At 32.8% G+C, this 23372-nt stretch overlaps 1 protein-coding gene across 2 annotated transcripts; it reads right to left on the reverse strand.

Moving 5' to 3' along the window:
- Positions 1-1315: 1315 nt before the first annotated feature.
- On the reverse strand, positions 1316-22205 carry LOC132729618 (uncharacterized). 2 transcript variants are annotated; one of them, XM_060715425.1, is made up of 20 exons: positions 21426-22205; positions 20281-20366; positions 19164-19284; positions 18672-18746; positions 18345-18433; positions 18004-18077; positions 16339-16415; positions 15262-15345; positions 13404-13474; positions 11826-11903; positions 9933-9993; positions 9538-9616; positions 9145-9278; positions 8778-8937; positions 7466-7578; positions 4940-5038; positions 3652-3739; positions 3200-3354; positions 2785-2922; positions 1316-2014 (listed from the first exon to the last, which is right to left on the reverse strand). In XM_060715425.1, the coding sequence occupies exons 1-20, from the start codon at positions 21903-21905 to the stop codon at positions 1820-1822; spliced, it is 2457 nt and encodes an 818-aa protein (XP_060571408.1). In that variant the 5' UTR covers positions 21906-22205; the 3' UTR covers positions 1316-1819. The 2 variants fall into 2 exon arrangements, with proteins under 2 accessions (XP_060571408.1, XP_060571409.1); XM_060715426.1 differs by lacking the exon at positions 4940-5038 and having other exon boundaries at positions 1322-2014; positions 21426-22194.
- Between the last annotated feature and the right edge of the window lie 1167 nt (positions 22206-23372).

A 23372-nucleotide genomic window follows, 5' to 3' on the forward strand; every position in this document is an offset into this window, starting at 1 on the left:
CCCTGTTCTCAAGTAAAAATATTATAAATGATCATAAATGATCTTGAATTAGTTTCCTTTGATTTCTGCATTTTGTTCTGAACATACCAGGTCAAAACACAAACATTTTTAATAAAAGATGATACGTTAAGTGACATAATGTGGTTGGTAACAGGTCATTCTGATCCTTATGTTTTAATGCTGATTTATTTGCTTTAGTTCTTATTTCATCTCACTTTAAACTTGATTGGAGGTAAATTTTTATTTGGTATTATTCCTGCCTTGAACTGTGGAATGTATCGAGTGCGGTTTGTAACAAGAGCTGTCCGTAAGACAGCGCGCTCGACTTTTTTATTGCTTGCCAATAAAAAAAGTTTTTGCAGTAAAAGGCAATACAAGAATCTCTGTATTTTTAAAGTGAACAATGGCCATGAGCATTAAGATATTTAGTGAAGAATTATTTTACTGAATTGTGTGATACCCTTGAACACTGCAGGTTCAGTGGATAGGAATGAATTTTTTTAGATTTTTTAAGTTTTTTAGTGCTTGCCTATAATACAAAACATTGACAGTTAAGGGCCATAATTCAAATAAAATCTTTGACAGAATTACCTTCTCCTGGACATGTTTGGGAATCATGATTGTAAACAAGTATTCCAACTTTCAAATTAATATCTCAAACAGTTCAGTCAAAAAGTGGACTGGTACTAAAAACTTAACCAAGATTCTAAGTCGATAAAAGGCCTTAATTTTTAAAACAAATCCTTGACAGAGTTACCTTCTCTTGCGTACAGATGGGGGTAATGATGTGAAATAGCATTAAAAGTTTCAAAGCAATATCTCAAAGGGTTAAGGCAATAAGTGGATTTTACCCATATTCAATGCATTTTCTAAGTCAAAAAGGGGCATAATTCTGTCAAAAACCTTGACAGAGTTATGTCCTCTTGTCTGTTGATGAAGGTCGTGATGGTAAACAAGTATGGTCAGTTTCAAAGCAATACCTCCAATGGTTTTGAAATAAAGTGAGGTGGTACAAAAAACTTAACCAAGCTCAATACACTTTCTAAGTCAAAAAAGGGCCATAATTCTGTCAAAAACCTTGACAGAGTTATGTACTCTTGTCTGTAGATGGAGGTTATGATGGTGAACAAGTATGGTAAGTTTCAAAGCCATACTTGTAATACTTCTGAAATAAAGTGGGGTGGTACGAAAAACTTAACCAAGGTGTGACGCCAACGCCGACGCCGAGGCGAGTAGGATAGCTCCCCTTTTCATAGAAAAGTCGAGCTAATAAAGGACATGACTATTTTGCTCTTATTTTACTGTAATTTACAACTTTTCTGTTTTTGTTTGCTTACATCTAAAAACAAATATTAATTTAATCCACTACATATTCGGTTTACTTATTTTGAAACACTGCACAACTTTGATCATTGATTTAGACATCGTGGTGTTAAATAAGAAAACGCAAGTTATTAATCTAGTACATTTAGTTACACCCCGTTGCTATAAGTCATAAACAAACATGGAACACAGATAAGTACAGGGAATGTAACGTTTACATAAATAAAACACGTCAATAAGATAGACAGTTGTAAAAATAGATTTGACTGTCAAATCTGCTTATATTTGTGTTGCTAGTACAGGCGAGTATGGAGACAATGTTTGAAATTGCACCTGTAAGAGTACATATCACTCGGAGTTTTCCTCCACGTATGTAACAGAAAACGTTAACAAAAAAGCGCTAATCAATAGTTCAATGCACTTGGAAATAATTACTGTCTATACAAATTAAGACTCATTCAGTGTTTGAGCATTATGAACATGTCAAGTAATCTATCTAATCAATCCTTACAGTAGGTCCCGTTCTAAAACAATATTGTCCACCATACTGAGTAGGATACTGTTGTTTTAATATAGTCCGTTTATGTTTATCATTTACTAGACGATTGTATACACGAACTCTATGTGCTTTCCAGTCTACAAAGTCTTGTAAGTTGGTTTGAAGCTCCTCTTCTGGTGGCAATAGCGTTTCCTTAAACAAACAGAAATACTAGCTATTGAAGTGATGCAAATCTCATAAAATCTTGGGAATGACACTTTCAAGATTTGAAAATAAATATGACAAAGAAATGATGTACAGACTAATTGAGGTGTATACTAGTTACAGAATACATGTAGAGCTGAATCCAGCTATCATGTACCAATCCGAGGTTCTGAAACAAGCTGTAAGAAAATTAAAGTGTATAGTCCAGAAATATTTGAAACATATAAATTGCATGGTTTTGGAACAGTATATTGAAGCATACATGCATTTATGATAAAATGCATCAGTTAGTTGTAACCCGCCCTCGGGACAATGCTAAGGATGGCGGAAAAACTTTTCGCCTGGTGTCAAAGCGATGGTTTTATTTTGGCACTATGCAGGGAATATGTTCATAGTGAGGAGAGGGAATTTCACCATTTGCCTTAAGAGATTTAAAATTCAAAAGTTACCGTTATCCTCCATGGAAGGGGCATTATTACAGTTTTATTAGGCGTAAGACAAACAATAATCAATGTATATATTGATTTCGATGACGAGATATAAAGAGAAACATGCATGTGTTTAAGGACACAAAAGGAGTATATTTAAGGTCAAATTGTACTTGTCGTAGCCCTTCATAGAAATGTAACATATGGGTTACAAAAAAAATGTTGAATATCAATCTATATAGTCAAGGAATGTATGTTTCTGTGCCTGTTCAAAATGGTTTTCCCATTTGTTGTTTTATTGAATGTTACCTTAAATATATCTATACTTACGACTTGTCGTAAATGGTACATTGTATGTTCATTTGCCTTTTCAAGGAAGAATTTCTTAGATATCATAACACATTCAGCACCATTGGAAACAACGCTAAAACTCTCCGCTTGCTCAGGGAATACAATTTTTGTTAAGCCCTATAACATAAGAATGTAACATAAAATTTCTATTTATACGCTATAAGGTGTAATTATCTATATTACACTTTTTTTTAAAATACCCTCTTATATCCGGAATTCACCGAATATAATTGTATAATTGTCCGACTTAAATTTTGAAAAAGTTCGTTATTATTAATGTGTATAGAGCTATATATCTGCTGCTTGTACTTTACAAAATAATTGTTTGAATTTTGAAAAGAATAATTCTAATAGCATGTGAATGGAGAAATACTTGCAAAGTTGTTTTACTCACAAAATATTGCCCTCTTTCCAATATTTGTACTTGAACAAACATTGGTCGTATATCTTTTTCTGTTAGAGTAAAATCTTTGATCATTTTATTGTCTAGCTCGTCAGTTATCGTCTTACGACCTATCTTTCTATCTTCAAGTAATTTCTTGTCGTATTCTATGATAAACGATTAAACATGTGTTTATACTTGTCAAACAAGAACATACTGGTCAATAATTATAGTTTTAATAGATATACTCCAAGGAATCTGCTTACATTGTGGCGTTTCAGTTCAACACTGTCAAGTTGTAGCTGACAGGCACACCACTGTATTTGTTTAAGATTCAGTCGCATTAACTTTATGATAAGGAAGAAGATAACTTTACAAATGTGACTTAAGTATAATTAATTTTGAAACTTGTGAATGTAGATTTATACACTTCCGGGAGGACATTTAATAACACTTTAACATACCTAATTGCTTTTGGAAAATTTCTTCTTGCATTGCCTCTTTACGGCTGGTCTTCCGCTTTGAGTTTTTTGTAGATGCCAGGTATGCACCCTAAATGTAAAGATTCAATGATTTTCGTAAGAAATCACAAGTTTTGATGTCTATTCTATATATTTAAATATGTAAAGTATTTAATTCAAAAGACATAGTATAAATAATAAAAGATAAGATAAAAAAATAAATGTTTATAAAAAAATGTTTGTATTTTAATTAAAACATAGTTTTGATTTCAAAACATTTATTTGCACATTTTAAATAAACCAGCAATAAGACTTCTGTCTGCTATTATCATGAAACGATTTTGATTAAACAAAGAGCCGGAGAAAGCGAAAAGTTAGCATACCACTCCAAACGTCACTAGACATTATAAATTGTTATATAATTACATTCCTTAGAATCAATAAACAAGAACGCTATCACTGTCTATAATCATTAGAGAGATACGCTTATCAACTTTCCCGCCACATGAACAAACTAAATGCACACATGTTAAAGGAAATTAAAAATCTGCAGGATTAAGTCAACATTTCTTGAAGAAATACAATAAGCTGTTGGATTACTTTTATCCATTTTAATGCAGACACGCTATCGCTGCTTTGGTCTTACGGATAAATAATGTTAGTTTAATAGCCTTTCAAATATTTCTCACTGTCGCCAAGTACTCAAGTAAAATCTGTTAAGAAACTGCATGTAAAGTTTCCGAGCCGTTATACATATAACTATGCGACATAGATCCCTCAATTCAAATGTTCCAATTAAAAGGAATATAGAAAAATATGTTTGTTTAACCAAGCACTGGACATAAATAATTATGTTACTTTTTGTAGAAATTAGAGTCAACAACAGTCAAATTAGAATTGCCTTTCATAGAGATGTTACCAGGACATATACATAGCGAATTGTAATATATATAATACAATATCTTAATTACTAAATGTTTTCTCAAAATGTTTTCTTTAAATTTCTGCGTGTAACTATTGTACTTTATGTTACAAAGCAACAAGAAATTTTAGTTATTTTATTCTTTTCAATTATATGCTTTGAATATGATATCGGAATAACTAAATGTGCACTTTCTAAATTTGCACAATGCTAACACAATGTTCACAAAGCCTCATGAGCCCATTTTTACTAATAAGTAGTTAACATTTAAAGCAGTGACAATTTGAGACTATTACATATATGTACATTACATATATATTACACAATGGGTTAAACATTGACAACACTCTGAATATCAACAGTTTCTACCTTCGGATATTTTGAAGAGGGGACTTGCAATAAATGCTTTTTTGATAATGGAGGACTAACACTAAAACTTTTTATTTCCGGGCTCCCCCATAACACATGCTGCAATAAATTTGTATGTTACCAAATCTGTGTGCATATAACTATCAAGTATCAAACTTAAAACTAAATCTAGCTGACATATGCTTTCATGAAAATCTCTAAAATATTTATTCATGGATTATCATTGTCTTTATTTGAATGACGTGTTGTTACATTTGTCATTTCTATAGTAATTTGTAAATAAGTAAATGTTTCATTTTTAATGATATGATAATAACAAATAATGAATTGTATGTATTGAGAATGAAATATATACGAATTGGGTAGAAAATTGTACGGATTGAGTAGGCAACTTGTACGGATTGACTAAAGAAATATGTACGGATTGAGTAGAAAACTTGTACGGATTGAGTGAAAACAATTGTCCGAACTGAGTGGGGAACTAACAGTACGATTTGAGAGAAAACAGAATGTACTGACTGAGTGGGAAAAATGCACGGATTGAGTGAAAAACTTTTACTGACGGAGTAGGAAACTTGTACGGAATGAATAGGAAACTAGTACGAACTAAGTGAAACAATCATATGGCTTGAGAAGGAAACTTGCACGGATTGATTAGGAAATGTGCACGGATTGAGTGAGAAACTTGTACGGATTGAGTAGGAAACTTGTACGGATTGAGTGGAAACTTGTACGGACTGAGTGGGATACGTGTACAGATTGAGTGTGAAACTTGTACGGATTGAGTAGGAAACTTGTACGGCCTGAGTGGGATACTTGTACGGACTGAGTAGGAACATTAGAAGTCTGTACTGTTTAGACCATTGATGAGTCTAAAATAAAAAATGGGCAACGTGTGACATGATCTTTCAGAACGTTTTGTTTGTCTACTGGTATCAGTGCTATGTTGGTACATGTATTATTAAAGTTTATCAAATTCACCTAAAACTGCATGTTTGTAGTAGACGCAATTCTTTTCTTTACAACAACTTTGAGTCTAAAGGTCTTCAGATTTTTTTTAATCAACTTATTTTAAGTAAGTATGAAAGTCAAGGTCGAAAATGTATATTTCATGTAGGGGAGACTGGGGCACTCTGGGACAAAAAACATATTTTTCAATCTCCTACTTAACATATCTTAAGGAGTGATGCTCTCTTTCGTGGATGAAAAGGACAATATGTACTGGATGTAACAGATAACTAACTGAACCTAAAATAATTAAGTTGACTTGGAGATATACATTAGAATACGGTCATTAAAATGTCCCAGAGTACCCCGAGCTAGGGGCACTGTGGGACACCATATATGGTACAGTGGGACATGCTTGGGTACGTAGGACAACATGTATAATTTCATTGAAACTAAAATATTATTGGAATTGAAAATCTGCGGTTGTTTCAAAAATCTAGATGTTCCAGTGCATGTTCAATGTGGAATTCTGCTAAAGCCGTTGGGGCGGGGGAGGGGGCGGTTAATTGCACTTTCCATTACTGTTTATGAACAGACTCAATCAAACTGAGGCTACAACATTTTTAATTTTGCTGTTTTGGGCTTTCTGTAGGAATTCTATTGAAATTTCTCTATTTTTATTTTAATTTTGATAGGTGCGTATAGTCACACTTGTTTCGTCCAGGCATGGATCATTGCCATATTAATGAATGACAAAGTTAGGAAAATATATTCTTAATTCATTCATTTGACGTTCATTGTCATTTAGAGGTCAAAAACATATCTAAATTATTCCATATGTTTCTTTGATCACAAGAGTTGTTTTGTCAACACATGAATCAAATTCTTCCATAATGACAAAATATGACAATCAAAATTCAATAATTTGGCCATGACGGTCAATGTCATTCAAAGGTCAAGGTCAGTTCATCCTGTCCAAAATTTTGTTTTGCCAAAACATGAAAATAATTCATTTATTAATTACCAAGTTACAATCAATTATGGCAAAAATCAGTGAAAGTGCAATAATCTAACGGACAAGGTCATAAAAGATCAAAGGTCAATTTGAGTTTGATACGCATGAAAGTCTTATCCAAAAGAATGTTGTCCCAGAGTACCCCAACCACCCCCCACCATTTTTATGTGACAATAATTTAAAAAGACAACCAAACCAAGATTTATTTCAAATCAGAAAATAAAGGCAATGTTAAGCATATTATCATTTACTAATATGATACAAATAAGTATTCAATATAGAAGAATTTGAAAGCTATATAGGACTTTTCTAGAATTTCACTTTGAAAGGTAAAAAGTGCATTGTACTCGCCAGACTGATTTTACTCAATTTGCTGCTATGAAACTTTTGAAAGGAAAAAAGCTTGACAAGATCAATCATCTGCATAAATTATTTTTAAATCAAAGAACAAAAGCTATCAAAAAAACCCATTGTCCCGCAGTGCCCCATGTCCCAGAGTACCCCAGTCTCCCCTAATCATAACTAATTTCATTTATCAAAAACTGAAGTAAATATAAGTTTACCTTTGATGTTTTTCTTATTTTTGGAAGTTTGATGGTTTTGTCATCATCGGTTGGTTCAATGCCGTCTTCAGTTTTGCTAGGAGTCGTAGATACTGCGGGCGGCGTCTCTGCATCTTAGAAAATTGAAATTTTCATTAATATGAGCCGCGTCACGACAAAAACCAACGTAATGCGTTTGCGACCAGCATGGATCCAGACCAGCCTGCGCATCCGCGCAGTCTGATCAGGATCCATGCTGTTCGCTATCAGTTTCCCTACTTATAATAGGGTTTGTAAGCGAACAGCATGGATCGTGATCAGTCTGTGCGGATGCGCAGGCTGGTCTGGATCTATGCTGGTCGCAAACGCATAACGTTGGTTTTGTCTTGACGCGGCTCATATAGTTTCAAAATACATAAATTATATTCCAGGGTAACCCTAGTATGTTCAAAGTTGGTAAATTTAAAATTCTGAGTATTTCTTTATCATTGTGATTGTAACGAGAAGTTTTAAAGTTAATCTGTAAACCTACTCTTTATATAAAACACTGTGACCATTTCAAGTGTATGTTTGTTTTTTGTTTTGTTTTGTTCTCACTTGATTGTCTTATCAAAATTTTATCTTTGTAGTTTATTTGCATAAGAAGATATAACACTTGCTTTTTGTACATACACTCATAATGATATTAAAAATTAGTCAGGGTTTTGGCAGTTCTCTGTGACCACGTGCATATTACAAGTACAATCTACTTCAAAATACTAGAGAGTTTCTTAAAACATTTGAAACATTTTCATTAAATATAATTTATTATATCTTCTGAAGTGATATATGTCAACACCTAATCAAACATTTATGAATAAACTATCATTTATCTTCCATATTGACACTTCGTATCGTTTTCTAAAACATTTGTCTTTTGAAGATAGAGCTATTGAAAAAAATGCTTTTTCATGATTTTAGAGGACCTTAATAATACACTATTCTCTAAGACTGCTGATTTACAAATATGAAGTTTTACAAATACTTCAAGAGTATGACTTTCATTATTTTAAACATTGTTTCACTTTCCTGTTATCTGAAATGCAAAAAGCGTTGATACAGAATTTTATAGCTGAAGAGAATACTGCTATCTGATACGCCACGACTATTTAAAAATGTTGAAAATATATCTTATAATGATAATTAAAATGAACTGAGAGTAATCGGATGAGTTTAAATAATTGATTGGTATATCTATATTGTTCGATAATGGTAATGAGTTTACTGAAGGAAATACTGTTAGGTAAGTAGAATAAGACGATCATAAGTATAGTATGATCATTATTTTACCCACCTAAAGATTGGAGAGTGATTTTAGGAAGTGGACTTGGCTCTAGAATAGACGCTCTTCTGTTGGACGGCAACACTCTCGACTTATGGTCGGTTATGATTTCATCATAATTTATCACTCCCAGTCGATCTCTGGCATTGTAAAATCCCGGTAATGTCTGGTCCTGTAACAACAGAAAATGTAGGCTTTTGTAGTTGCGCATATCTCACAAGATATTGGTTTTCACTGATCACCCCCTCCACACCCCATAAAAACCTTTATTTTTAATTTTCATTTCATTTCAACATAGATATAAAATTATTTCTGGGATATTTCATGCTTCATATTATAACACAGATTTTTTATTCATTTGTAACCACTTTTTACTTACTAGCCTCTTCTCCATTTCTATATTGTTTTTGAAAACTTCCTTGTCCCCTGTGCTATCCAAGCGTTTCTTCTTTTTGATACGGAAATCCCAGGTACCGAAAGTTTTGTTTGACCGTGGACTGTGTCGACCTTCATCTGAAATTCATATATATAATTAATCAAAATTGGTCCTCAATACCAAGTATTCCAAGTATTGAGCAATCACGCATTAATCATATAATTCAGTCGGGTTATTATGTTGATGACTGTATGACTGTGACTGTCAGGTAAAAAGAAAACCGCATTAGTACAATGTGTGCTCAGTTATAGCAGGAAGATAGTGTAGACCTATAACTTCCCTTACCATATTAAAACATTTTACTATGATTTAACATTATAATAACTTCATATATACCTTCGGAATCGCTGTCCGAGTCTCGTCTGGAAGTTCTCGGTTGAACTTCAACAAGTTTCTTTAAGACCGACAAACTACCCTGTAAATAATATTATTTGATAAACGTGTATTGTACTATTTCATATCAAATAGAGAGCATGCAATAACATACAATGAACTTAGAATTTAATTGAATTGCAAATATAAAGAAGAAAGTATAAATATATACAGTTTACTATAAACGACTAAACAAAAACATTACATATAGTCATAAATGAAGCTGTTATATCGTGAATTATGAAACATATTTTACACAATGTACGAGATAGATCATCGTATATTACAACAAGGTTCTACATATTACTCTAGTTACTCATTCTATATCACTGTTAATAGATAATTCTGAGAAATCTTACTGATTTGACTACATATATCCAGTCTGAATGGTTACTGTCCCTAACAAGAACTTGTCCTCGGCTGCAATATGATAAACATTATTATATAGAGGATATTTGTTTAGTTCAGTGTAAGATCGGAATATATTTCACCGAGTGAGCACCAAAAGGTATATTTCACGAGTGGCGCAGCCACGAGTGAAATATGAACTTTTGGTGTTCACAAGGTGAAATATATTTCAATCTTACACTAAACTAAACAAATTTTCTTTTTATTACATGCAAAGAAAAGTTTTAAAAAGACATTTAACCTAATACTGAATGAAAAGCGCGGCAAATAATAAAACAACGTGACGTCATTTACGACGTCACGTCATTAAGTTGGTACCCAGTACTGTGCACGCTGGTATTTCACTGAAACAACGTAAGGGGCTTAAATTCAAAACAGTGAAATTATCAAAGTGGTAATTTCACTGTTTCAAACAGTGAAATTACCAGTTTTATATCACTGATATATTTCTATAAACCACCGAAAAGCATGTAATAAAAATCATCATTGTTTATATGAATTACAGCATAAAAGGCCTCAGACATGTACAAAAAAGAAGAAAGGAAATAAACTAGTAAGTTACCCACAAAAAAATTAACAGATGAGACGAACAAAATAACAAACAATTTAGGGTTAGGGTAAAACCAACATAGTGCGTTTGCGACCAGCATGGATCCAGACCAGCGTGCGCATCCGCGCAGTCTGATCAGGATCCATGCTGGTCGCTTACCAACCCTTTTACACGTAGAGAAAATGATAGCGAACAGCATGGATCGTGATCAGACTGCGCAAATGCGCAGGCTGGTCTGGATCTATGCTGGTCGCAAACGCACTATGTTGGTTTTGTCGTGACGCGGCTTATATTATTTTAACTTACAATGACATTGTATTGTACTTTACACGAACATTTGATAATAATTAAGTAAAGAACGTTTGATAAACATGAAATTTAAAAAAAAAGGAATTTGATAAACAAGTAAATTAGACGAAAAGTTAATGAACAGGTACAATACTCTTACATCTATGAAACACATAATTTAGAAGAAGAAAACCGATAAGCAAGAAATTCTGTCGGACTTTTGATAAACAAGTAAATAGGACTTTAATTTGATAAATATGTAAATGACTCGACATTTTTTTAATAAAGTAAATTACACTGAAAATTGATAAACAAGCAAATTAATTAGACCAGCATTTGATTAACAAGTCATGTACATTAAAATTTTAACTCTCTGTTAAAGTTCAGTTTATATATAATCTTCTTTGGCAAGTAAGATAGAGTATTGTACACTAAAGTTGGAATATGATATAAATAATGGCAGTTCAGGTGTTTTATACTTTCCTAATCTTGACTTATATTGCACTGACAATTGTTAAAAGTCATATATATCTTCATTGTAAAAATATTTTGACAATTTAATAGCACGGAACTTAACGGAATGATCAGTTCGACTGTCATTACAGATAAGATTTAAGTGGATTTTGGCCAACACACGGCGATTATTGGGTTATTGAGATCCCCTCCAAGCCTATTTACAGACCGTTATTATAGCCTATATGTTACGATAATTTGTGAGATATTACATGTTTAAGTGAAAAAGTTAAATAGCCGTATTTCAGAACTTGTCACCAATTTGTGATAAGAAAAAACATAATTAGATATATTTGTTGGATTATTACATACTTTATAGTGTCATATTGCTCGATATTTTATAACACTACCAACATATCATAATTTAAGAAGTTTATTGTATATAATCCTTTTATGTCTTGTTTAAATATAAAAAACGAGAAAAAATGAATGATTTTTTATTAGTATATTTTTAAAAGTATTTTTTAATGAAAAATTAGACACTTATACTCACGGAAAGAAGTGGAACATACACGCCTGTGGATTCGTCGCAAGACATTCTATTGGCCAATGTTTTAAGAAGGGAATCGACCTGGAAAGAAGAAATTTTAATTGTTCCTCACTTATCCCGTTTGGCTGTGCCTCCTCCATTTCAATAAATGAAATATTATTGTTTGTTTTTTGTAACTAATTTTAACATATATTCCGAGCTAGAAAAATCTGAATACTTATATCATCATTGAAATATATATATATAACTTATATTAATTCGTCGACAATTTGTTAAAACTTGTAATGTTTTTAGCACATGTTATCTAAAACATGAATAAATCCTTCAATATATTCCTGTATAGATGTGGAATCATGTTACACTGTACGGAATGAGAAATCCCATGTAAATCAATTGCCTTTTAAATTGAAACAAATAACAAATTTGTCAGAGCTCATTTAAATTGATAAGGCCGATTAGGGCAATTCTTCTACTGTCAGTCAGCGATACACTTTATACACTAGACCCGGTGATCTTCTACAGTATTTAGTTTCTTAATTCCTTTGTTTGAATGGTATATCGCTTTGAATACAAGTGATAGACCGTAGTAGACAAAATGCTAGTACTATATATTCACGCTTATCACAGTTTAAATATAAATTTATTTAAGTAAAAAAGTCATTGATTTTACGTCGACACAGAAATATATGTCTTATTAAATGTTGAAGGCTGTCTGTAACTCAAGTAAACAGTTTTACCTTTAATCACACGAAGTCATCGATTTAAGGCAATTAAGTATAAAAGTCCTTCATTCCTTTAAATTAACTTACATTGCATTTTGCTCTCCAAACTTAATCGTTTAACTCTTGGGCATAAACAACAGTTATTGAATAAACAAAAGCTACATTTTTTTCTTAGTATGAAAACAAAATGCAGAGTAATTTAATGACGTATTACAAACATTTTTGCACGGATTTCACAAAATTAAATGACATATTTCCGTGTTTCAGAACGAAATGTACGCAAATATATAGCTAAATGTATTAAAATGGTTAACAGTCTTTTCCTGTCTCTAGTTACGATAAAGATATGAATTGCTTTAATATGTTTTTATCAATTCCTACCCGTTACAATCAATGTATCGTTGCTAAGTTATTGAATGTTTCCACTTCAAAATATATTTTATTGCATTTCTTTTAAATGAGTTAGGCAGTTGTTTCTTTCTCAAGATTGCCAGTTCATTGTTAGCTAGATCATTAAATACCTGACGTCTATCGTCCCACATATAATGAAACCAGTATTAATGTCTCTAAAATGACAATAAAATCCAAACATTTATTTCTGTATTAGTAGTTGAATGACAAATGAAAAACTGTTTAAATTGTATTTGCATGAGACTTCTTTACGTTCAAACGGTATAAATTAAGCTAGAAATCTAGTTCTTACATAGTAACATTTGTTAAAAATCTATAGTTTCACTCGGCCAATACTCCAACAACTGTACAACATAGTGCATACACAGGCACTGTGCAATAATGAACCAGGCGTACATACAGAAGAAATTTTAACCATATAGGACGAATGTGAAGAAAACAAACATACCGTATAAAAGAGTTGTTGTCAGAATCCGTGAGACTCTTAATTCCCCCAGACATGAATATCTCAATAAAATCCTGCAGACAAAAATGAGCCGTGTCACGACAAAACCAACATAATGGGTTTGCGACCAGCAGGGATCCAGACCAGCCTGCGCATCCGCGCAGTCTGATGAGGATCCATGCTGTTCGCTATCAGTTTCTTTACTTGCTATAGGGTCTGTAAGCGAACAGTATGGATCCTGATCAGACTGCGTGGATGCGCAGGTTTGTCTGGATCCATGCTGGTCGCAAACCCATTATGTAGGTTTTGTCATGGCGCGGCTCAAATGAAAACACAAACAGGTTGAAATCCAAAAGAAAATATTAGAAAGAACAAAATGTCATTTGTGAACGTCGTAAAAACCAACTTTAATTAGTCATTCACATGTGGAAAAAAGGTATTTAAACAAATTTCTAGTGTCCGTGTAACATAATAATTTAACACCATACGTTTTAATGTAACTTATACAATTTTTGATTTAACAAATCAAGTTTTATTTTCTTTGTAAAACCAAATGCGAAAATATTTGAAACCTTGATTATAAAATATAGACCAGATATCACCAAATTGTAACAAGTATCAGGGCATACAAAATATTCTTTAATAGTTTACAAATACCACTGTATTTTAACAAAGCTTCCACTTGCTTTATGTCCTATAAAAGATTTTTTCTATTCATAGGGCATTGATATAATAGACTTTCTCCAATGCCCATTACTCAATGATCTTTAATGATACTTGATTCAAAGATGTATTAGAAAGGATTATACATTTTAATATACAACATTTAAACGGATGAGTACATAATTAAGTATTAAGAAGGTGTATTTCTTATATGATAATACTCGATTCAAAAGGAGGGGTTCATTAAGTGCATTTTAATTTTGAAGAAGTATGTATAGTATATATTGTAAAAGAGACGATTATTTGTCAAATGTTGATTTAACCACCAGCAATACTGTCAATGATATGTTATAACTAAGCAATATAAACCCAATTTTCTTGTCGAAAAAACTCCCTGTTAGATATATATATACTCTTTATTTCCACATTTGAGTGATTTACATAATAATACAGTGTTATAAAGTGAAAGCTAACAATTAAACATATATACAATTTTGCATAACTATGAAACATTAGTGTTAGTAACATGCATAACATATTGGTTAAGTACAGATCAAATTTTATACTTAAACTAGAAATAATTATCAAATTGATATAGATTATAAGAGTACATAAGTATTTACATTTTCATTATACATATTTTTCTTGTGATATACTTAAGATGCTTATACAGCTATCACTGATGCCAGTATCGTATTTTCTTTCTAAAAAACATAATTATGACAACGCATATTTAACATGGTACTTTTAAAGCAAAATCATCGTCTCTGAATTTGAAGATTCTGTTCAACAAGAGATTACTGTCTTAGCATATTATATGTTATGTAACGAGATACAGTATTGCATTGGGTTTAACAACAACAACATTTTGGTCCTCTTCTTTAAACATAAAAATCATATTTTGCAAATTTTAGCAAAAAATATTTCTTTACCTTCCGAATCTTATATCAAAATATTTAAAAAAAATTTATTATTTTTTTTTTATTTTATCTATTCATTTTTAGGGGGGGAGTTGACCGATGTGAGGATGGGATAAAGAGAATACTTCCGGAAAATCAACAATTTCATTTATGTGCAAGGTTCATGAGGTTTAAAGCCCTGAACCGAAATGCTTGTTAGAAATTTTAGTTGGAGTAGCGGTGATCGAACTTGCGACCCCTGGATTTATGACTATACACAAATAGATATGTAAACATACGCTGGCGGATATACAAAGAAACTCTGTGGTGGTCGCAGTACTGACAGTTGCCTGGCGTCTACTCCGGTTGATAACAGCCAGCTCCTGTTATATAATGCAAATTATCGTAAATTATGCTGCGAATATAATGTATATACAAAACATAACATAAAATAATATATAATATACATGTATATCGATTGTGAGAGATTGTAACAAACAGTATACAGGTACTTTTTGCTACATCTTATCACTCATAGGGTTCCAATTTACTTCTTAGTACTTTAAGCAACAGTTCATAACTAGGATAGATATTTTAGATTTTAACCCTTTACCTCATATAGACGTGTTTTGACGGTTTCTTGCCCCCCCCCCCCTCTTTTTGAGTCCTCAAAACAGTGAAAAAATGTCCTTTTTAGACCCAAAACACTGTTTGAGAAATGTTGTTTAAAAAGTGATCACTTTTTCGCCCCCCCCCCCCAACCAATCAAAATGGTACATCAAGGGGTTGCCAGAAGGGGGATGTGCCCTCTGTTTGGGGTGGGGTTGAAGGGGGCGGCAGTCCCTCATCACCAAGAAAATTTTGGACATGTGACAGGCTAAAACAGCTTCAGGTCGATCTTAGGGTAACTAGCAACCAACGCTGAAAAGCCTTTTTGCTCTATCTCAATCCATTGAAAGTTGCAGCACTTTGAAATCGGTTTTGATGGGAAAATAAACAATGCAAAATAGTGATTTTTTTTACAATTTTGAGATGTTCCCCCGTTGCCATGGGGACAGGCAATTTACCATTGAATATGCTGTTATAGAGGCTATGGTTCAATTAACATTTGTGCCAAGTTTCATGAGTATTGTAACATTTTTCATAGTTTCAAGCAGTTTGAACTTGTAACAGGAGGCTTTTCAATGAAAAAGGTCATTTTTCACAATATGCTCATGAAGGAAAGGGTTAATAAACAGAATAGTCAGCTTATATAGCGACATGTTAAGAAAATCCTTTCAATAGCATAAACCTTACGTTTATATTTTATTGACTCATTGGAGGTATAATTGCGGATAATTAATTACACTTATGAAAACTACCGACTGTCTACTTACCCCGAATGACATTCCTCTATGGAGAGCCACAAGAAATGTTGTACCTCCTGATATACGATCGAATGATGTTACAACCACTAAAATAACGCACAAAATAATTGTCACAAAATATGAAAACAATAATCTAATTCCTCACTTCAGTTAAATTCCTCGTTATATTGGAATATAATACTTCTTTAGAATAACACTTATTTTATAAATACCGATGATATAGATCCCTCTATAATGTAGATTTGCTCTCCCACTGACACCCGTCTCTTCTTATGAACCGATATTTAAAGAAGTGTAAAAAAACTTGGTACATTTATTATTATTATATTTGAATATTTGATTGTACAAAAGGAGAGTAAATTTGTCAAAGGTAATCCATATTCTGCTATTGTATGGAATATTTACCTCATTAATACTCATCAATACCGATGAAAAGAAACTTTTTATTTTGTGGTATTTTATGAAAGCAGACAAGATAATATCTGGAAATATGACAGTAATCAATAAGGATTCCAGCGACCAAATACGACACGTCAAATAGCTTCATTGTGCGAGACAAATTTAGAGAGTCCAAACACTTAACACCGTTCTCACTATAATAAAATCAGTTCCGTTTCTATATGGGATATTATTGTCGTGTCGGACAAAAACTCACCATTTCGTATGAAATATAAAAAAGTTGGAATTGATTTGCAAATATCTTGTCGAAAACGGCTAATAATGTTAAATGTGAATTGTATATTTTGAGAAATATTTTACCACAAGGCACTAAAACACACAATACGTTTAAAAAATGTGTAGAGGTGCCTCGTTTGGTCGTGATATGGTTATCCATTCTGACAAGTAGCTGAAGTCTTATACAAACTAGATCTGTGTCCAAAGGACACGGATGCCCCCACTGACAACATATATATGGGACATAGTGAAAAAAATCAACAAAGGGTCATTATTCTATTAAATTTGGTCGCAGCAAAAATTCCTTCCTTTTCTTCCATCTACACATTAAGGTTGTTCATCCCTGGAAGTTTAAGCAAAATCTGCCATTCGGTTTAAGAGGAGTTGCGTTCACAAAATGTCTATATGGTATATAGTGAAAAAATCAACAAAGGGCCATAAGTCTGTTAAATTTGGTCGCAGCAAAAATTCCTTCCTTTACTTCCATCTACACATTAAGGTTGTTCATCCCTGGAAGTTTAAGCAAAATCTGCCATTCGGTTTAAGAGGAGTTGCGTTCACAAAATTTCTACATAGTATATAGTGACGGACAGCTATATGCTCCCCACTTTGAGGGGGCATAAAATATCAAGTATAACTAAAGTTACAATCTGCATCATATTCTTATCAACGTAAAACGGCTTCTTTCTGGCTAAAAAAATCTATATAGGTATGAAATTTCAGGACAATTTCTCAGCTGGTAACAGACGGTGTACAATTTTTTTCTCCATACATGCTGTATGGGCTTTAATAGACTAGATGTTAGCCTTATGTGTACAATGTCCATAGCATATCAGTTTAATAACACAATTATGTAGTAAAAGTTAAAATAAATAAATAATATTCTTACGTCAATCAATATGACGCAAATGCCTTTAACTAATTATATCATCAATTTAAGCAAGTCAAAGAATAACTGTCCGCGCAGATCTCAACTGAAACCAGACATAAGAAGCTTACCTGATCCCGACAGTATAAAGTAGAAGGCGTGAGGAGGTTGTCCTTGTCGCACTATCGCTCTGTTTGGATCATACCTACATATAATACACATATAAACATGTAATCTCAACTACCATTACATCAATAACTTTTGAAAATTTAAAAATTCACCGAAATGAAATAAAATATTAAAACAATTTAAACACTAATTGAAAGCTGTAAGTTATGATAATTACTAAATTAGAAATACATGATAAAACGAGATGTCAGCCAGATTTAAATACCAACATGGAAAATTAATCTTACCATTAGTTGGTAGCAAACTCGTAAAGATTAATTCCCTTGAACAAGAAGTTACTTACGCTTCATACCATCCAACTCGACACAATTGTTTCTGCATCGTGTTAGGGTACTCTGCAAATGCTTTTATAGATCGGAGCACCAGGTGAAGCTGTATTGAAATATTGTTAAATAAATGAATCCTGTCAGAACAAAAGTCATCTTAATAACGTAAGTCGAAGGTATCATCATCTCTTTAGTGAAATTATACCATTAATGGCATTAACGTTATTTAAAACAGGGATTCTTAGTGTATATTGGATTCAAACTTATTTGTCCATAAAGAACAATAAAAGCAATAGTTTACACTATTGTAATGTTGGAAAAAAAGAAAACAAAACAAAACTTACATAATCAATTTCCTTGTCTGTTCGTATTCTGAAATCTTTTTGTAATATTTTCCTGGCGTCTGCAGGCAACCTTTGCTGTATTGGTAAAACAAAGATATATGTGTCACGGTTTATAACTGATCACTATTTAGGGGAGTTGATGCGTAAGCGGCCCGGGTCCGAGTCCCGGTCAGGCTGCACATTTTTCTCATCCTATGGCATTTTGCGCCCAACGGAGAACCATGACTGAATACAGCCCAGAGTTTAATTCACATTACTCTGTAACTCTGTGAAATTCAAGGAGGAATTTCGTTATAGCAGAGGAGTATGTCACGGTTCAGAACTGATCACTATTTAGGGGAGATGATGTTTAAGCGGCCGGATAGCTCAGTCGGTAGAGCCGTGGTACGGTATTCCGACCATAGATTGAACAACATGCACAATGTTTCAACAAACACTTTTAACTTCAGACAAATGTCATTTATAAGTGTTTTGTTACAGTTACATCATTACCTCTTTATTAGCTCGGAATAATGTCGGGTCAAAGAATATTCCGTCGGGATCAGCTGTTGATGTCACATAATCCTCGGACACTTGAATTATAGATAGGTACTCATCCTTTGATGCCTCGACACTGTAAAATAGAAGTTAATACATATATATATATACTACAAATGTATATAGAAATGTCAATTGGATACGATACTATATAAAACCATAAAGTCTTATTACGTTAGAAACAGGATAAATCTCATTGTATCAAGTATAGTCTAAATATTTATTCATTTATTTATAACAAAAAACATTTTTCTTCAGTTTGATTTATTGAAAATTTGTTTTCTCATCTGAAGACATACAGATTTAATTTAAGGACTACTGCGAGCACTATGTTATCTTCATATCAGTATACATGTAGATCAAAGACAGATAAACTAATAAAACAGCTTGATTATTCTAAACTGTTAAAGTGACTATCACACACGACAGTTAACATATTTACATATATGAGCCGCGTCATGACAAAACCAACGTAATGCGTTTGCGACCAGCCTGCGCATCCGCACAGTCTAATCAGGACCCATGCTGTTCGCTTACAGACCCTACAACAAGTAATGAAACTGATAGCGAACAGCATGGATCCTGATCAGCCTGCGCGGACGCGCAGGCTGGTCTGGATCCATGCTGGTCGCAAACCCATTATGTTGGTTTTGTCGTGACGCGGCTCATATATGTACAAATAGCAGCTAACATCACTTATTCAAGTAATGGATTTGAAGTATGATATTTGAACAATACACTTTTACTCAAATAAATGAAGTTTGATCATTATATAACAAAATAGTGGAGAAAAGACTATCATGTCTTTACCATCAATAGGAATCTTGTATGTATAAACATCCGAAAAGAGATAGCGAAAATCTTAACACTGTTTTAAAAGAGAACGTATAAAAGTTTAATGTACGTACTGTCAAATAAGGTGTCATATTTAGTTTAACCAAACAAATACGGTTTATTTATACAGACAGTTCATTTCGCCTTTTTTTTAATTCTACACTTTACAATATCTTTAAAAAGAATTGAACGCCATTTCATGTAATAAGTGTCGTTTAAAGCACTGCACAAAACTTACTTTTCATGGCTATATTTACACAAACGCACACAAATTAATGCCAGTCTTACATAGCCTTTGAATCTTAGAAGTGGCGGCACCTTCGGCTGTTAAAATAAAACAGTCAAATATTGTCATATAAATGGAAATAGATAGATATAACAAAGAGATAGTAATCAGATTTCAGACGAAGCAGAAATGTTGTTTTTTTCAGTTTTCTTTCCGCGGCCTTTATTCAATAACACACATGTATATGTATATTACCTTCTTCTTATAAAATATAACCAATGCACTTTCAGTATCTGCACTTTGTAATGAATGAATAAATTTCTTCTTTAGACTTTACATTAACATATTTCATTACCATTGCTTACATTTATATGAGGAAAGAAAAACAGAACATTTGGAAATGAGGACTTCATTTTTAAATGGGGGTAAAATATAGATGTAAATATAAATGAATCATGGAGAAGTTATATTGTCGAGCGAATGTCAGTTGATGTGGATAAACCGGTACCTGAGATTCATTTTCATGATTTTTCAAGCGATTAACAAACAACTTATAAAAGTATTACCGAAATGCAATTTCCGCATATTAAAACCAATTAATTTCATATCATAAATCGATGATTTGTGAGGACATTCCGTATTGAAGGTTTTCTATTTATGAATATGTTTATAACGATATCAGAGACATCGTTCCTGTTCATATTTTGATTGAAAGTAGATTTTATCAATATCAGTGTCTGATAAATACGTTATCCCTCATTACCCTTAATCTTGATGTATCGAATAAAAACACGAAATGATTTACGATGTTGTACAACACCCCTTAAACTCTTCTGATTTTCATACTTTAAACACAGTTGTATCTTAAGAATGAAAATAAATCATGAGCATGGTCAATTTGCAAAATAAATGGGAATTACCCCGACATATAAAGATGAATTTAAATTCATTTACTAAGCTAAGCGAATTCTTAGTATTAGCTAATTTTATACAATGACAATATACATGTATAGTAATTAATTTCATGAGCTAAATTAATATTATTGAAATTAAACATTTCATGTCTATTCTGTTTGTTGTTAAGACTAATCTGACTGTATTGTATATATGTATTAAATTGAATATATTATCACGACAAATGATTTTTTTAACAATACTTTTCTGGGTGTTCTTGGTCTGGCACTACCATGCCTCGTCAGTACACCTATAAATGCAGCAGATGCATCTATTTCCGATTTAAGGCTAAAAACTCGTCGACGGACGCTTTCCATGTTTTCGAGAACACTTGATTTTCTCATAGCAGAGGGTTCTGTTGAACCGTTCTTTTTTCTTCCGACTGCGTCACCGATGTTGCGGTTAAAACCCTCTAAACTGTTTCTACCATTATTTTGCGCAAACATACTTTTTCTGCGACTGGTTGACAGGCCGTAGTCAATTTGATCTAAAGTATGCATGTCTTGTCCGTCTGGTGCACTTTTCCATGAATTTGACAAATAACTAGCCCTAACTTGGGCATTATTAAATCTTAACTTGTCAATCTCGGGCTGAACAACTTCCAGTGTATTTTGATAGCGTTCTTTCTGACTGCCCTCTTCGTCGCCAAGATTGTTAACTGTAATTCTTGGAATATTACTCATTATTATTGTAGAATGATGTTCACTTTATGTGTAAATCGTGAAAATACTGTAAAGCACATCCCAATCAAAATGGCAACGTATTATATCACATTTTCGCACTATTAGCATTAGATGCATCGAAAACATATTCCAACATATTAAAATGAACAACAGCTATTATACGTATTTCTGCTTAAAACTGTAGCAAATATTGCCCACCCCTGTGTCTATTGTATCTAAACATTCACAGTAAACTGTTATGTCCACAACTTAAAATCTCGCAGTTTTTCCCCGCTACCCATCTATATCTATCTCTCTATATGTATATCAGATTAAAAAATCGACCAGAAGAAAAACTTAACATATGTTTGATATACGAAGTACAAACACTTAGTCAATGAAGACTATTTATTCAGTATATGTTTCTGTAGACTTAATAAGACCATTTCATATTTAACTTCTTTCAATTAAAATGGAACTCGTGATTTCAAAATTAAAACCTTGCTATTCAAAAAGACGTGTTCTAATAATGTGAAATCGACCGAACTGTTAGAAATATTGTTAATTAGCATTCAACATTAATAGCGTTTTAAAAAGTCTGTCAATCAGGTTTCTCATTAAATTTCATATTTTGTAAAGAGAGGGAAATATTGTTACATTGTATGAGAGATTTGTTAGTTGATACCACCTGGTACTTAAGGTTTTATTTAAATTGGTGTAACATTTTAAAAACCATTGTGACCTTAATTAAAGTACGAATTGTTATAGACTTTCATAAAAGTACCGTCATTTATAATTTATACGGGAACGGTGTAATGTAAAAAATGTTATTTTAAATTAGAATGTATTTGCATTGATGCCATAAGTTTATTAAGTTGGGTCAGTATAACATTTTTCTTCGCTTAAAAGCAATGCGAGTTTTGTTAGATGGTAATTTACTCTTCGACAATTACGTTAGTTGGGAATATATATGATAACAAGAAAGTTTACAAGCTATAAAGATGATAATTGAGCCGCGTCACGACAAAGTCGACCAGCATGGCTCCAGACCAGCCTGTACATCAGCGCAGTCTGATCACGGCTAACAGTTTCTCTACTTGTAATAGGGTTTATAAGCGAACAGCATGGATCGTGATCAGACTGCGCGCATGCACAGGCTGGTCTGAATCCATGCTGGTCGCAAACGCACTATGTTGGTTTTTGTCGTGACGCGGCTCAATTATCAATAAACATTGAGATATTCACAAGATACATGGTCATACCCGATTGAATCCCTTGTTGTGAACTTTGGCCTTCCATTTAGATACGACCCCTACACCACTTCCACTGTTTCGCAGAATGTCGGAAAATCGACGGATCTGGAAAAAAGACAGTGATTTTTTTATGCTTGTCATTTTCATGCAGGCAGCAACATTTTCCCTTGGAACAGATAATATTTTTGAGATATACCTATGCATGAAATGTTGTAAATTTAATGAAAAGGGAAAG

This window comes from Ruditapes philippinarum, unplaced genomic scaffold (assembly GCF_026571515.1).
Source record: "Ruditapes philippinarum isolate M1 unplaced genomic scaffold, ASM2657151v2 ctg13807_1_1_1_1, whole genome shotgun sequence".
Classification (NCBI taxonomy): Eukaryota; Metazoa; Mollusca; class Bivalvia; order Venerida; family Veneridae; genus Ruditapes; species Ruditapes philippinarum.